We start from the raw sequence: 16,662 nt of genomic DNA, 5'->3' as shown, positions 1-16,662 counted from the left end.
TGAAAGCTCTGGGTGAAGCAGGAGGTGCCCAACGAGTGTGAAAATTCAACCAGCAAAAATGTCCTTGAGCAAAATAGAGTAGTCCGCACTTCTTCCCCCAAATCCTTCCTCACCCTTGAGGTAGAATCAGAAGAAGTAGTATCAGAAGTAACTTTCTACGTGTTTCATACCACAAACCAGACATTTTAAGGATCATCAGAAAGAAAGCTTTAGTTGATCCTTGAAAAAGGGCACGTGCGGAATAGCTACAGACTTAGGAGCTTAGTTGCCAATTATACCAAGATGTTATTTCTGGCTTCAAACAATACTAGGTGAAGTGTTACCTAAATGTAAGCAGTTTTTCTTCATTGCTTTTAGCTGCCTAGTACAAATCCCTGCAAAAATTTGCACCGCGCTGTAAGTTAACAATGAGGTATTTTGCTGCTGCTTAAACAGTTCAGAGTTCATTTTGCCTAATACCAAATAAGCCTTTTAAAAACTGCAGAAACTGCTCCTACACCCCTTCACACTGGCTTACACGAATTTAAAACTGTTCTCAACTTTCTCAAGCATATCATCTCCAAGATGACTACCTAGACAGATAAAATGTTTTGTTTTAGCCAACTGTATCACGCCAAAGAAGGTATCTGCAACATAAATTCATTCTTCAATTAAATCATTAATTAATCTAGAATTTCAAAATGTTGGGCCCTTTGAAAAATTCAGTATGCAGCAGTTAACAGTTTTGAAACAACTAATTGTTCAACTTTTACTTTTCAAGTACCCCATGTACTTTAAATAGAATTGCTAAATTAAAAATGTAAATTGGACTGTATCTTTTAACAGTTGGTGATTTGTCTATTTTCCACTTTTTATTATGCATCATTTTTATAATAAAGAAGGGATTTTTTTCATTCCTGTTCTAGTTGATAGCAATTCTTCCATGCTTCTCAAAGCTAATGTAATAAAACTACATACAATGTTTAAGAAAAGCCCCATTAAAATATACAAAGCATACTAATTCATGAAGTCAAAGTCAAAGCAGAGTGGAAATATGAGCTTTAATAAAACTATGCCTGTTGTAAATAACTATTCAAGCACAGTCATTTTTTTGCAAATTGCATGGGATATAGCTCAGTCTACTTGAAGCAAAGAATCACTCAGCGGGATAAATGCATCTTAGTCAGAAATAGATTAAAAGATAGAGCTGAGCCATCAATAAGAACCAGATAGCACAGTATTATTTGCTGTTTGTTTTGAAGATGTAATTGCAGATCCCAGGATTTCAATAAATCTGTGCACATCATGGAAAGAATTGTAGAGAGGAACTGGGGCAACACGAAGAGCATTTGGTTCTCGTATGTCACACTGCAAAAGAGAAAGGGGATGATTAGTAAATTCAGGTCACTTCATATTTATCTGTCCAACTGTATTTTTAAATGCCGTCCTTGTCATCAAGGAAGAATGACTGGACTGAGGAGACACCTGTAAAAACTTTGGGGCCCCCAAGAAACCAATGTGAGGAGCATCATTGTGAAGAACATAGCAAGAAGAGTAGTGTGTTGCCTAAAATAGGGTGCAAGGCTCAGAATGGGCAGAACTCTAGCAGTGCCACTGAGGGACTCCAAACCAGCTGTGTAACCCCTTAATTTACCTTAGTGCCTATAGCAGTCCATAGTTGACAAGGCACATGGGTGCCAAAGAAGCCACCACGAAACAGAAACATGCTCTTGTACCACAGGTACAAGTCATGTCACAGGGCTTGCAGAATTTTTTCTCTCCACCCCTGCCCCCCGTTAATTTAAACATTTTGCTGAACAGAATAATCTCTCATAGTTTTTGAAGCACGTTATTGCATTGCAAAGACAAGCCAACAGCGTAAGGCCCCGTGCCCTCTTAAAAGCAGCAGTTCCTGGAATTCCCTGGCAGCACCAAAACAGCAGCATATTTAGCCTAGAAGAGTTGCCCTTTGGGGACATAAGTCACCAGCAGAAATAAAAGCCATATATCATTTCTATGGGATTACACTATCAGCCTCACCTCCCAGCACCTCTAAATCACCGAATGTATAGTCTTAAATTCAGCTTTTATCCTTTCTGAGCAGTGCTCACCGGTAACCGTGCCATTACATGGCACTGCCATTTACTGGACGCTTTTTCTGAGTGCTAAAACACATCTCTAAGGAAATGACAGCTTTTTATTTCCTCCACCTCAATGCCTCACAAAGAGCAAGGGTTTGGCCATTTGCAGATCAGGAAAAGGCCTGGCGGAGGCTCAGGGCTCTTTGTCATGGCCGGTCTGTAGGTGTGCAAGCTGTGGGTGAGGCTGGTGGGCACTGCCTGGGTGCTGCTGAGCACCAGCACCCTGCGTGGCTCCCACCTCCTCTCTGTGCTCTGGCTTCATGCCTGGACCCACACAGGGGACCGGGAAGAGCACACTGAACAGGGGAAGCCTGTGCAGGCAGGACACTGCACTGGACAACTCTGACATCTCCTATTTTTCCAGGGATTTTGTGTTTTCAGGGGGTTTATTTTTTCCTGTCTTTCCCATTCAGACCACCAGCTTCAGATCTGTAACGCCTCCCACTATAACGCCCCCCTAAAGCAGTTCTAACCTTAGTAGTGACTCCTGGGTGCTACTCACAGAACTACTGGAAATAAATCAACAGAGAAAGGACAACATACAGACACACTAATATCTTATAAAACAACTTTTCTTATTTGATTATTTGCACAAGTAAAGATTAAGGCTGCCATGTAAGCAATTTTCATAATCCCCAGTGTTTTTTTAGCATTATAAGAGATGATATTTGAATAAAAGCAAAATTATTACTTTGTTATGATATTCACAAAACGGTGCTTAAGATGAAGTTTGATTTACTCACAGCTACTCCTCTCTTCTCCAGCTCTTGAAACACAGATTTGATTGGAAGGGAAAAAGATAGAGTGAGCTGGCATCCTCTTTCCTCAATCTGCGATGGTGTGACTATTTTTATGAAGGGTTTCTCTGGATTTGTCTTATCCTCACTGTAGTAATGTCTGATCAGGTATTCCAAGTAACCCGTGAGTAGAACAGATTTCCTTCTCAATGCTTTCATTGTAGTTTCACCAAAAACCTATAGTGATTTAAAATCATTAGAATGATAATGTGTTGCTATAGAAAATAAAAAGGAAGTGAAGACAACCAAAAGGGTAGCAGATTTCTCTATACATTACCACTGAATTAAGTGGTAGTGTCAGATAGACATTATACATAAACACGGCAGGATTAGGCTTTTGAAAACACAGTATAATGTTATTACTTTAGATATTGAAAGACATTTCTGTCTCCTGTTAACAAGTTTTACGCACATCCATACCCGCATAAATTAACTTGCACACAAAAAGAGTTCACTAAGAGCATTCATTTGCATATCTGAAGAGGATCCATAAATTCTCTATACCTGCAACAGGGCTGCATGAAACTCTAAATCACATCCAAGTTTTTCCTTGTATGTACCTCAAGTAAAAAAATCCAAGGGCCAAGACTGAAACCTCATGACTGGTCTGCAAATGCTTGTCTTTGAAAACACAAAATTTATACTGACATATTGACTTTACCGGTTTAAGTCCTGTACAGGCCCTGTCTCTGCTAGTCTGCATGAAGAAAAAACTATTCACTTGGTTCTGGTTTCATAGCTCTGTGCTCTAACACAGCTACAAGGACTGCTGAGATGTGGCAACTCAAAACATCATGAGACACACAGAAGGGATTGTTCGAAAATGGCAGCGCTACTTTGCCAGATAAACAAGAACAAGTAATGGGGCAGAAGAGTCTGGGAGAAGGAGAAGGAAAGACAGCTTCTGCCTGTGCTCTGGAAAGGCTCTGTTACCGGGAATAATGGAATACGTGACCCCGGAAACAATTTACCCCTGCCTTCCTCAAACCCTCCCTTTTCTTCTTTCCCACACAAGTGGCTTGAGGGAAAAAATGACAAGATACAGAGACGCAAGTACCCGACTGTCACTTCAGATCACATTCTGTCACATAAATGCCATATCGCTGCTCCTGGGCAATTATGCCTCCACTGATGGCAGCTGCGCAATCAGAGGCAAGGCGGAGGTCCTGTATGAAAACCCATGACCTTTACTCCCAAGAAATCACTGCTCCGCACATGGAGTAACACTTTCAAGATTACTTATATCGTAACCTGGAAGAGTGTACAAAGTATTAATGGAGAAATCCTACTCAGAGTACCACAAAGCCTGGTTTCCAGCTGCACCTGCTAATCACTCCTCTGTAGAATATCCCAAACATCACTCCATGATGTTAGCACAACCCTAGGATGCTGCACAGAGGCAAAAGCCCCTGCATGTGATTTCTGTTAAACAAAATACAGCTGTTGTAAGACAGACTTTGCATGAAGACGGTGCGGTCACGGCAGTGAATGTGATGGGGACCAGAGCCGTCAGCAGCCAGTACTTGCACAGGTCAACAAAAATCTGGAGGTGCTTCCCTGACAGCGCAGGCAGGCAGAGCATTCAGCACATCGCTGGAGGTAAAATGGAGCCTCGCCTCCAACTCCTCCAGGCTTTGCAGCACTATGAGGGATGGATCTCCTTAGGCTGCATGCAAAAATCTGTTTGCTCGAGTTCTGTGGAAGGAATATTTGGCCTCCTGGGTGAAATTTTTTGAAAAAGATCTTTTAAATGTGGCTGTAGAGCATTCCCCTTTTTTCCATAAAAGGGAGCAGCTACTTCCATAACAGTCACTTTAAGCATTATTGAGGAATAACATCCATTAACACTTGCAGTTTTCATTGTTTCCATTGGAAACACTGCCTTCTGCTTAATGTGTCCCAGTGAAGGTGGCATGCAATTTCACTAGCCATCTCTTGCCAGACATGAAAACTATTTTGTTTCCCACTGTATTAGAGCAATTAGCACTGGGAAATCCTGGCTGTGCCAAAAGGTAATGCAGGCACGGAAAGGGGAGGCGATGGAAACTGCTCAGCCCTCATTGTTTGAGGCTCCCTGCAGTGGGCTAAATGACATCAACCCACACAAACTGGAGCACTGACAATCTGGGTCATAGCAGAATAGCTTTCAGCTTATCTCGAAGGTCACATAAAGTTTAAAAAAATATATTGGATGTTTAAGGGCTAACAAAATAAATTGTCAGGCAGAACAAGAAGCATTGCTGTGCCCTTTGCAGTCCTTCAGCATCGCATGCAAGATGAAGAGAGCGCAACCGGCAATTTTCTGACTTTGGCTGCCCAAGATACTGTTTTTTCAGTAAATAAAGAAGAGGGACTATACAGTGCATGGACATTGCTCTTTGTTCCAGCATCAGCGTTGCCATTACACTAGCAGTAATGGAGTGCTAGCAGAAATAAATTTCTCCCATCTATACTGATTGCAAAACCTTGTTAACCAAGGCTGGCTTGAAAAGCAGCTTAGGAAAAATTTTAATATAGTAATACGTAGTAAGGAAATTATGTAAAACCAGCCTTTTTGGCTATGAAGACCTAGAGTCCTGCATTTCAGGGGTGAACCATCACCCATAAGAGAAATGTTGTTACGTTTCATTATGAAACACGGTGCAATAGAAGGTGTGTGGAGAACAGCCACAGGCTTCCAGACGGGGCTGAACTGTGGTCTCCGAGGAGGTCCATGGGGCTTTCATTTCAGCACATAGGGCACACCTTCCTGCAACAGGAGGGATTAGGTCTGTATGACAGGACTGCCCTTTCCACAGCCGTGCTCTCAGCGGTTCGTATAGAGATAGGTCTGAGGTGGGGCTCTGGTCTGGCCACTAACGAAGAGGTGAAAGAAAAACCAGTCTGGAGCTATACCGCACTCATGAATTCCCCTTTTAGGAAGCATTCACAGACAGCTTCTGTATTTTCTGTTTGCAATCACAAAGGACTACAGTGGAGGGTAGATTCCCTGAGGCACTGGTTCAACGTTGACTCCAGGACACCCAGTGGCCACATTCATTTTCTTTCATAAAGGAGCTACATCTGTTTTGCTCAGGGAAATACATGTAGAAGCATCGTTGGATGCAACTTTTCTGAGTTAAGAGATTCCTCTGTCGGAAGATCTTGCACTGGGGCAAGCTCTGACTGCCTCGATGGGAAAAGCTGCTGTTCAGATGAAGGAAGGGGTTAAAAGCCAGGACAAACATGGTGGCAGCCGTCAGGCTGGGAGGTGCAAACCTCAAGTATACCAGGTCCAACAGCAACGTTTGTGAGAGCAGTAAAGGGATGAGTATATTTATTAAAGTCGTGGGGCTATTTCGTTTGGTTTTCATTCCCCCACCCTTTTGCTTTTCAACTATTCTGCGATATTTTTTTTAAGGGAGACAGTAATAGTAGGCGTAACATTCATTTAACATTTTTATACTTTTAAATTGAGATTCAAAGTAAAGCAATTACTTACCTCTAAACTGGCTTGCAGAGCACAGACCAGTAAAATTGGAGGATTTGATAACCGAAATCCATTAATTCCTTCACTTAGTTGCAATTCTGGAAAATGAATAACTTATATTAGTGTTTTTGATTTCTTCCTTATAATGGATTGGACCTTATCTTGAAGTCCATCCTCATGCAATAACATTTTTCACTAATGTGGCCTGTAGGATTCAGTCATTAAAAGGAAACCGTAATCTATTCACAGCTAATACTTTTAACTTCGAGAGAAGCCCAATTTTATCCAGCAGACGACCTCATTAACAGTTGCATGGGAACTAGAGAACCGCAATTAATTTGTTTAAATGGTGTGTGTTAAAGCCACCTTTACACTTGACTCTCTTTTAACACCGGCACCTGCCAGAGAAACTCCAAGTCAGCGGAGGCACGCTCGTGTGGAGCCGTGGCGCACGAGCGGTAAATCATGTTCCTTAACTTTATTAAACTGACGAGACACATGGGAGACCGCACACACGGCTAAGTGTAGCTTCAGGCCATGCAGAGAAGTTGCGTAGACTTTAGGCTGTGAAATTTTACAAAATCTATTAAATAAATCTATAAAGCCTGGCTGTAAGGTCTGTGTCACCGTTTATATTTCATGCTCCAGCACCAGAGCAAGAGGACGCTGCGGAGGAAATGCTTTTCGTGCACAGCAGACTGACTAATTTTATAATGATCATTGCCCAACTTCTCCCCTATAAACTGCCCATGGAAATGCATAAACAACGCTTTTCTTGTTCTAACAGTATTTCAAGGCAATTTTTGCCTCCTGCTGGCTTTCCAAAGTGCCGCTCTTACATTTGGTCAGAAAACAAAGAGCAGACTGAGGCTATTAGAGAGGTGTTCTCCAGCCAAAGTCACATCAATAGGCACTGCCACAGAAAATTAAAAATATATTAAAAAGAAAAGAACCAATCAAACCAGAAAGCTCTTTTCTCATCCTGATCCCTCAGGATATTGTCTCTGCCATACTTTAAAAGGGAGCTGAACAGTCTAGCTGTCAGATTTGGACAGGAGTCCTCATTTCACATCGGGACAGTAAATACTTAGCTGTTTCAGAGCAGGTTTGGGTTTGTCTTATAACCCATCCTGTGTGAGTGCTAGGAATTCAGAGATGCTGAAACATTAGTGGTATTTCATGACTTATGTCAGGTTGCCTTACCTTTATTTATAGGATTTCTCATTAATTCCAGTGGAACTAATCCTAAAGCAAGATATTACCCGAGTAAATGATAGCAGATCCTCGCTCCTCAGAGACTTATGAGTTTAATTCACTGAGATACTTTGAAAGTTTCATCCATATTCTTTATCTGCATTTTGAAGGTATTTCAGCAAAAAGTCTGGAAGCACACAGTCAGACCCATATGCCCAGAGACCAAATTTATTCCAACATTTATTTTGCTAACCCCATTGCATTACATATTCGGGATAAGTTTAGCTTAATACCTTCAACTTAAATGAGAAAATGCAAAGTCTATCCTTTCCGCTCAAGCTACTATAAAAGTGAAACGGGTTATATATATACATATATCAAATAAGGTAAAACTGAAAGTGTGAAAGTACATACTGTTTTCCATGAGGAATCGTGTTTTGAAGTCATGACCCCACCAGCCAATCAGCCTAAGATTTTGTAAAGAAAGTAAATCATAACTTAAAAGCAATCTTAGTATACTATCTTTTAATTTAGATTTGAGAGTTAAGAAATGTATAAGAAACATTAAGAAATATATGCACTTCTCATAATACATTGTATTTCTTACAATGACATAAAAATGCAATAAATTCTATAAATAGCTAGCACTAAAAACATAGTATTTGGGAATTTCTCTTTAACTACGAATGATAAAATGTACCACATCTTTCAATTAACTATTGATTTCTAACAATATCCATTTTGTCTGAATTCATTCCACAAAACAAAAAACGAAACAGAAATATATGCACTCTTTTGTTCCAGGGCATTAAATTCACGCACGCACACACACATCCTTAAACTTAGTTTAATTAATATTGAAAGCTAAAAGGTGTTGTAAAATCTGACTTAGTTGCACCAAGAGTTAGTGATGGCAAGTGGGCAGACAGCAGGACCTCAGAAGAACACTGTCTTTTCGTTGATGTGGGACATCAGGGTGAAACCTGAGGAAACTTTTCTTCTCCTGAACAGAACTTATTATTCAAAAAAAAACTTTCTTTCAAACAAAACCCAAACTAGTTTAATCCAAAAATAAATTTTTAAAGTCATACTCATTAAAAAAAGTAATTAAGATCAATTACTTTGAAAATCATTTATCCAGGATTGTACATTAGATGACACTTTAACACAGCTATAAACAGTTTTCCAAAGCAGCTGGATCTGCTGGTTCACTTAGTGCCCAAGGCACTGCAGGTAAAGTCAATACTGCAGAATCAGGGAGTCTCTCCCTACCTCCCTTGGGTTTTCTACTTCTTAGTTCAGTACATGGTAATATTGGTGAGTAATAACGTCAGTACTACTTGAAATGCTCCGTGTATCAACGCCAGTACAATACTAGGAATCTTGATTTTTGATTGAACATCATTCTTCCTGACTTAAGGACTCCAGGACTGGACATATTGGAGACCGTTTCCTCCAAGGTTTTGCTCCGTTTTCTCTATGCCAGGTAGCAGAGTGATTAGGAGTGAAGCCTGGCAAGTGTTGGAAATTTGTAACAGTAAAAAAAGTCTTTAAGTAAAACTCACATGACATCAACCTTCCAGGAAGTAAACAAGGAAAAAGAAAGTTGTTGCTCCTCTCCAAAGCAGGAGAGCTTCTTCACAGTACACTTAACTTAGCTCTGCATAATTGAGACCATGCTTGAGCTAAAAACTTGTTATATGAATACTGCATACTGTAAAATAAAGTAATTCGTATTTCTGTATAACAACATGGGTTTTAAGTTTACTTCTATGAAAGGCTCTGAGCTGCATCCAAACATAGTGTATGCAGAAAAAGCATGTTTTTTTCTTTATTGCTGCATGATGCTTTTATTATTCTAAGACCCATGAAAATTAATAGTGCAATATACATTCATTTCAAATGAGATATTACATTGCCAAAATGAATATACCCCAAATAAAGTATAATACAGCTTCTGCCCAAGTGACTCAGCTACTGATGCTCTGAATCATAAAAGATATTCCAGCTATTTAGTATGAACTGTATGATATATAGAGACAGAACATTTTACTATAAGCCCTTAATATTGTATGTTACTACAACATACTACTAATGTCAATGTTGCACACATACTATGAATTCCGAAAGTTTTAAAGAGAAAAAAAAAAAATCCATGGGAAATATAACATTTGGACTATTACTCTGTATCAAGGAGAAAACAATACTATGTTCTATTTGGACAACATTCTAAAGTCAGAGACAAAACAAACATCAACCAGAATGTTACCCAGATAAAACCTCATGAAAAACACTCTGGTTGCATTTTGAATGTTCAAAACTTGCTAACTTTAAAGCTGGCTTCAAACCAGATCTCTGCTGCAGCACCACATTTGGAACTTGGAAAATGAAATTTCAGAACTTTTCCAAAATGACAGAATGAAGGATTTTTTTTTAAGGCAGTTTTAGCTGTCTTGCCCTTTCCTACCATAACCTTGACAATGTGCTTTTTTTTTTTTTTCTTCTTTTGCTTTTTGGTTGGTTTTTTTTTTCTTCTTGGCTGTTCTAGAACTTCAGAGATGTCACTCCAGGATGTGCACTTTGAGGCAGCTCTGGTCCTACACTCTCATTGATCTAATGGTCCATATGGATGTCACGTTATTTGACATTTAAGTTGACAGGCTTCAAAGTGTGGAAATTAACAAAATCTTTACAAATTAGCAATTTGCTGTTTACAATTTTCTGTGAAAATTTTGAAATGAAGGTTGCCACTGCTATGCCAAATTTCAACCTGTTATGATGGGAAATATCTAAGGTGTTAAACCCCAAACATAAGGCTTTATAAATGCTCGCTAAAAATAATAGGCAATAAAACTGCACATTAAGATACTGCAGTAAAAGTTCTTATTAAACAGTTGTTACTCCGCATGTAAAATGAGTTATTTTGCAATGCAGTCACATTTTGACTATTGCTGCTTCAAAAACAAAGGCACCAAGATCTAAATTGATTTTGAATTCCAAACTATAATCTTTGCAAAACGCATAATGTGGAAGGCTCTGAAAAGCCTTGCATGATGTGCTTGTGCTTAAAAACACCTTAAACTTGGTAGTGATGGGACTCTAGAGTTACATCCTTTTCATTGCAGGCAAAACCCAGTTTGGGAAGTGTGTTAAAAATCAGTGTCTAGGGAGAAAAGGGTCTAATTTTGTCAATCTTCAACTATAAACCTTTGAGAAGAACACTTTTCTGGTCACTGCCCTTTAGATTTACATACTATAAATGTATCTAAATTAAGCACTCCTCTTGTTTTAACACAGCACTAAACAAAACAGTTATCCCAGTGATGGCCAGCTTGTGGGGTGTGCCCAGATGGCATCCCAGTGCCAGCGCTGGGTACCCATAGCCTCCCAAGGCTGCTCAGCAGAGGTGCTCCTGGAGCACCTCCACAGATAACAGCTCCTCATCCAGCAGCAAAAAAAAAAAAAAAAAGTGGCATGATTACGATGGGTTTCATGTACAAAAAGAGTAAATTAGTGCTGAATCAGCTGTGGGGTTTTCTGTGTTATTACAAACCCACTTCTCTAAGAAAACAACTTCTTAAATTATTAACATAATGATTTCAATGCACGGTTCTATTTTATGCCTCAAATAAAACCCATAGCCTCATGGTTTGATAAGACTGAAACTTTCCCAGGGAATTCTGCAGCTTTCCAGTCTATGTAAAGAACTAATTTTTAAATGTGCTGTATAAAATTTAAAGCAAACTGTTACTAGCTCAATTTCATGAAATAAGAGAACATACAATGAAACATTGCTGAAAGATTTTTCAAATTCCTTATTTTTACCCCAAAATGTTCTCTTATTTTACAAATCAATGAACAACAATTTGTTGGGTTGGAAATTGAGAGGATACTGTTCCTTTCTGGAGTCATTCAGTCACACTCCCTTTAGGCACATTTACACCAGGGAACAATGCCTTCAATAAGTATTTTTATTTAGCTCATTTTCCTCCTTCCTATCTGTCTGCATTAGACTGAAGGGCTGGTTGTTCATAACTTGAGTCATCTCATTTGTAGTTGCATTAATGATGCAAGAGTGCAGGATATAATGATCATGATGTATGTGCAGTGTAAACATCAAAGAAGATCCAGTTAAAGAACAGAGAAAAAATAAAAAGAAATTCCTTTGACCTTTGCTTCGAAGTTACAGATGATCATGCTACTCATTTATAATTTACAGCCTGAAGCAACATGGGTCTCATTTCCCTTCTTGGCAAGAAAAGAAAAAAGAAACTCTTGAGTAGTGATACAGAAAACAGGGAAACACCATTAAGGTGGCCCAAAGTTTACAGGCCAGTGCAACGCACTGGAAGCATCTTGTCATTATATTGTGTGAGAAATAGTTTCGTGTCCTTGAGAAACCACATTGAAAAGCTACAACAGGAATGCAGTGTGAAATTAGTAATACTTTCTACTGCACTTGCCAGCTTCACTGAGCATGGCACGGTTTGCCTTCTCTCCATTGTCAGGTCACAACGCTATCTAGAAACTTAGATTATATCTATACTAGGAGCACACCCCAGTAATGCATGCTATGTTTATGAACCATGGATTAAGCTAAATCATAAACAGGCAGTCTGGGGGCAGGCTGTGTCCGCAAAGCGGCTGATGTAGCTGCTGGGTGGCAGCTAAGCTCTTCATTCACACTTTACTTGTTTTTTTGCAAAAGCTTCCAGGGGTTGGCAAAGATTTGTTTGAGTTTTCGTGCTACTCTTCTAGCTATAAGTAAGAATCAGCTTCGAGGAGTTAATGAGACATCTCGCTGCTCCGAAAGTTTATTACACAAAACCGAGGCAGATAGTATGCTGTGTCTGGCATAAGGCAGCCTTGTACCCGAAAAGGAATGAAAGGACCAGCAATAAATGTTAAGTTCAGTTTCTTGCAGTCTGTAGGTCCATGATACAAGTGGCTGGTTAAAGAGCACATCCACCTCCTGTGCCTATGTCCCATGAGACCCTTCAGACCTACAGCAGGCAACCAAGAGGCACAGTGCAGCGTGATGCCAGTTTAGGAACAAGAGGTTCTCTGGGTCTCCACTATCACTCTGTCAGCGGGAAACGTGATAAATAACCAACCCGTGAGGACTGCGGAATTAGACCACCAAAGACGACAGAAAGCCTGGAGCCAGGCTGAAGTTAGGAACAAACTACACCTGACCTCAGTCACAGTGACCTGACCATGTCTGATCATCACCCTTCTGCCCAGGAGGATGTGGCGGTACCACACCGCTGGTACCACATCCACACTTCGGCTCTGCTCAGCTTTCATGTTTTAAAAGGCAGGTTAAAAAACCAAAATAACCAAACCCAACAAATGGTACAATTAGCTCCCAAAGACCAAAAATATTCCTTAACATGCCTTATGTTCATATATAAATCTCCAGCTCAACCGGAAGGTCTAATTCCAGACCTTGAGGTACATTCCTCCAATGTCCTGGGCTCCATGTAACGCAATACGGGTCAAAAAAGTAGTGAGGACTCAGGTCTTGAGCAGTAGCATCTCCTAACACTTCTGCACTCAAAGGTCAATCCCAGAAACCAAACTCAAATAGAGAGTTGTGTCACCCCCTCAAAGCCACCTTACTGTCACCCAGATTTACGAACAGCTCTCTGCAAACTCTGAGCACAGACCTGATCCTCAGGCTCAACAGCTGGGGCACAATCTTTGCATCCTACTCTGCATTAATTTTATTGCAGTTTTCTAATTGCAATTTTTTTGTATGTTTTTATTTCCTTTTTATTGCATTAATTTTATTGTTAGAGCATAGGCATGATTGTGCTGCTTTGGATTCAATGCCAAAACTCAGAATAAATAGCATGAATGACACCCCACCCCTTCAAGAAAACAGAAGAAAATGCTTATTGCTTTACATAGCATATTTTTGGCTCACTGACTAGAGTTTGAGAAGGAGTTTCAATTTGCTTTGCTATCACAGACTTGTCTGATCATGGATGAGTCATTTAGTCTCTCCACGCCTCAAGCCCTCATCTCTAGAAATGCCGCCCAGTACTGCCCTAACTCTCTGGCGAGTGGTGAGAATATTTGTTAAAATGTTTTCACATGCTCTAGTAATGAGGACCATGTAAGAATGGGGAAAAATATTTCCTCTGAGTATCTTAGACTGGATTTTTCAAATCCAGATAGGGAAAGGGGATATGGGGGTAAGCTGCTGGGTTTTTCCCACCCTCTCAGCTGTTCCCCAAATCATCCTCTCAGGCTCAAGAGTTGTCCCCAGGGTTAGGGTTCTGTGGAGTTCAAAATTTCATATTTTTCTTGATCCATGTCGCCCAACTGACTCGTCAAGAAAAAAATAATGTAATCAATATTTCTATTGCTTAATTCCACACGGTGTTTTACAGCTGGGCTGACACCAAACTGAAGCCCAAGTGAATGGACAATGTTATTGCACTGCAACTCCATCCTCACCCTGCCGGGCACCACAGCCAGGTCCTGCCCGGAGCCAGGGCTCCCTGCCGACAGCTTGCTGGGACGGAGAAAAACCCTGCAAGCTGTATCTGGTGGGGCGATGAGGGGTCTGCTTAATCAAAACAAGGAATAATTGAAAAGTGACTCTCAGTTTCATCACTGAAATGCAGAATTCAAGGATTTTAACCCTCCGGTGTAGGTGCAATTCTTCATATGCTGGGAAGCTGTCAGTTACGGAGTGTACTTCATAGCAGAGATATATAAACTAGGATTTGCATGGGGGATTAAGGGAGTTAGCAGCTAGCCCCTGCTAGGCTCTAGCAATATTTGGAAACCAAACCCTCACCGTCTCCTTCAGAAAACCTTGCCAAGATGGCCAGATGCTATATTTAAAGCCTTCCCCCCCACCCTTATATCTATTTAGATATCCTTTATCCCAAATGGCGAGATTGGATGTCTTTCATTATTCTTTTCTGTGCGATGTCTGTTGTTAATTTTGAGTAGGAACTGTTGTTAGAATTTGGAAAGCTTTTGAAGCCCAGGTAATTATTAGCCTCAGACTTCAGTAGTTTTGGATTTCAGCGTACTCTGATGCTTTCCTTATCCTTTTCAACTCATTACAAATGTTTCCTAATTATTAAGCATATGTGACTTGTGAGCACTGCCATACATTATTAATGGACCAGTCTCTTAGAACTCAGTGGAAAAAATCAAAACTCTTTATGAAAAGTTGCTACTGTGAAAGTAGTAACATTTCATATTTAATATCAATGAGGTTTTACTTTGTCAAAAGACCAAAGTAACATGATTTTATTAGAGGCTAATAGCATGACATTTTTCTTCTGTTAAGTAGCTTGCATTTTCAGTACCATCCAAAGGAAGAAAATTTTTCTTTTCTATTTTGAGGCTTGTCTCGGTTAAAAAAACAGCTAAATTCTCTTTCTGCCTAGCAGCAAGTTTTAATAGCAAAGACCAAAATCCTGAAAAACAGTTTCATAATCTAAACAATGGCCCTTACTTACCTATGCAACTGCAATGGGTGAAATTAAGAAATCTCTAGAGCTGAGTAACGATCCTTTCTCCAAAAGCAGCTGGGCAGCTCCGAGCTCCCCAGGCTTCACGGCTCTCCGAGGTGGGGAGTTTAATGCGACCATTGCCACAATTAGAGAGACTCTTGGGCGAAAAACCCTGGCTCTTTGGTCAATCAAGTGCAAGGTGATTTACAGCTGATAAGTATTTGAAGATAAAGGGTACACATGCTTTTCCTGAATTGATTTTTTCCTTGTTAGTCTTTTAGACTCAACACAAGTGGGAATACACCAATTTCAGCATGTCCCTCCATATTACCCCTCCAGGTCAAAACAAAAGGAGATTGAGTTCCCTTTGGTAGCAGGAAACAAGAGGCTGTGATCAGGGCATAAGAAAGAGAAATGGCCACAATGCTGTGAATCCAATCAGGGCCCCTTGGAGTCGCGCAGAGCTCTCCACCAAACCTCTAAGGCGCTTGTGATGAGGGATGATAATTTCATTTGCCATGATCCGGCCAAAGAAAGGTATGATCAAGCGGCAGACAGAACGGGAGCCCAAATTAAATCCCAGGAAAAGATCTCACAAAAAAACAACCCCTCTAAGGCTAATGAAGTTGAATTAAAAACTGTTAAATCAGCTTATGAACAACTATTATCACAAAGTGCTCATATATCACTTTCACTAGCCAAATATCAGATATATGAAAAGGGGGAATACCGCCAACAGTATGTTAGCAGATTTAGTGAGGGGAAATCGAATATTCTGCCTAACACCAGAAATTAAAATTCAAGCAGGGAGGCAATTTACTCAGAGATATTAATAAAGTTCTCAGTGATTTTTATAAAGTATTTAATAGTTCCCAATTATATTATGGTGATTAAAAAAAAGATTACATTCTCTAAGAATTCAGTAATTTTTTCTAGGCTGTTTCAAATAGATTAAATTAAACAAGAAGCAAAAGCAACAATCCCTCCTAGAGCTACTTTTAAATGTGAATTCTGACTTAAAGGAGACTTGGATAGTTTTGATTACTATGATGCATTTGCTGAACTATACAGCCTCCTCAATACCTTGAATGACTCTTTGACGGAATGATATCTAGATAGATTTCTAAATAATACATGTATCTGACTGAACTATAGCATAAAAATTTTAAGATCTGGGAAGTTGTGCTTCCTCAGGTCTTTGTTATTTTTGAATACAGTATTCACAGTATTAATGCAAGACCTTTATCATACTAGAATCCTTATTAGCTAAAATGTAAGGGTTATCACCTCCGCCCTTTGCCTGAAACAAGAAGAAATCAACATTAAAAAAATAATAATAATGAAATCTCATCTAACGTCAGTGGCTGGAACTAATTGAATTAAAAGATTTAAGTGCCAGCAGAGCTGACACAATCCAGTAGCTGTGTTACAAAGCATTTACTAACACTAAGTGATGCTCAAGAAGAAAACTACTCAAATGGAGTTTATTGAGCTGAAGTCTAAGACATGAAATCATAATGAAAGAACAGAAATGGGCATCTTTCAGAGCTCTTTTAGGGAGTCTTTCCTCAAAAAGTTGAAATGTCATCCATCACTAAAGA

At 39.8% G+C, this 16,662-nt stretch overlaps 1 protein-coding gene across 4 annotated transcripts in view; it reads right to left on the bottom strand.

Moving 5' to 3' along the window:
• Positions 1–1,021: 1,021 nt before the first annotated feature.
• Positions 1,022–16,662, bottom strand: part of KYNU (kynureninase) — a 59,921-nt gene continuing 44,280 nt past the window's right edge. For all 4 annotated transcript variants that reach the window (XM_027793871.2, XM_027793873.2, XM_027793874.2 and 1 more), the window contains exons 11-14: positions 7,995–8,047; positions 6,399–6,484; positions 2,864–3,094; positions 1,022–1,347 (exon numbers count right to left, since the gene is read on the bottom strand). In XM_027793871.2, the coding sequence (XP_027649672.1) occupies positions 1,195–1,347; positions 2,864–3,094; positions 6,399–6,484; positions 7,995–8,047 (523 nt within the window). In that variant the 3' untranslated portion in view covers positions 1,022–1,194. The remainder of the gene's footprint in view (positions 1,348–2,863; positions 3,095–6,398; positions 6,485–7,994; positions 8,048–16,662) is intronic.

Source organism: Falco peregrinus, chromosome 8, assembly GCF_023634155.1.
Source record: "Falco peregrinus isolate bFalPer1 chromosome 8, bFalPer1.pri, whole genome shotgun sequence".
In the NCBI taxonomy this organism is placed as follows: Eukaryota; Metazoa; Chordata; class Aves; order Falconiformes; family Falconidae; genus Falco; species Falco peregrinus.
Note: the sequence above shows the minus strand (reverse complement) of the source record. Positions and strands in the feature narration are given on the sequence as shown.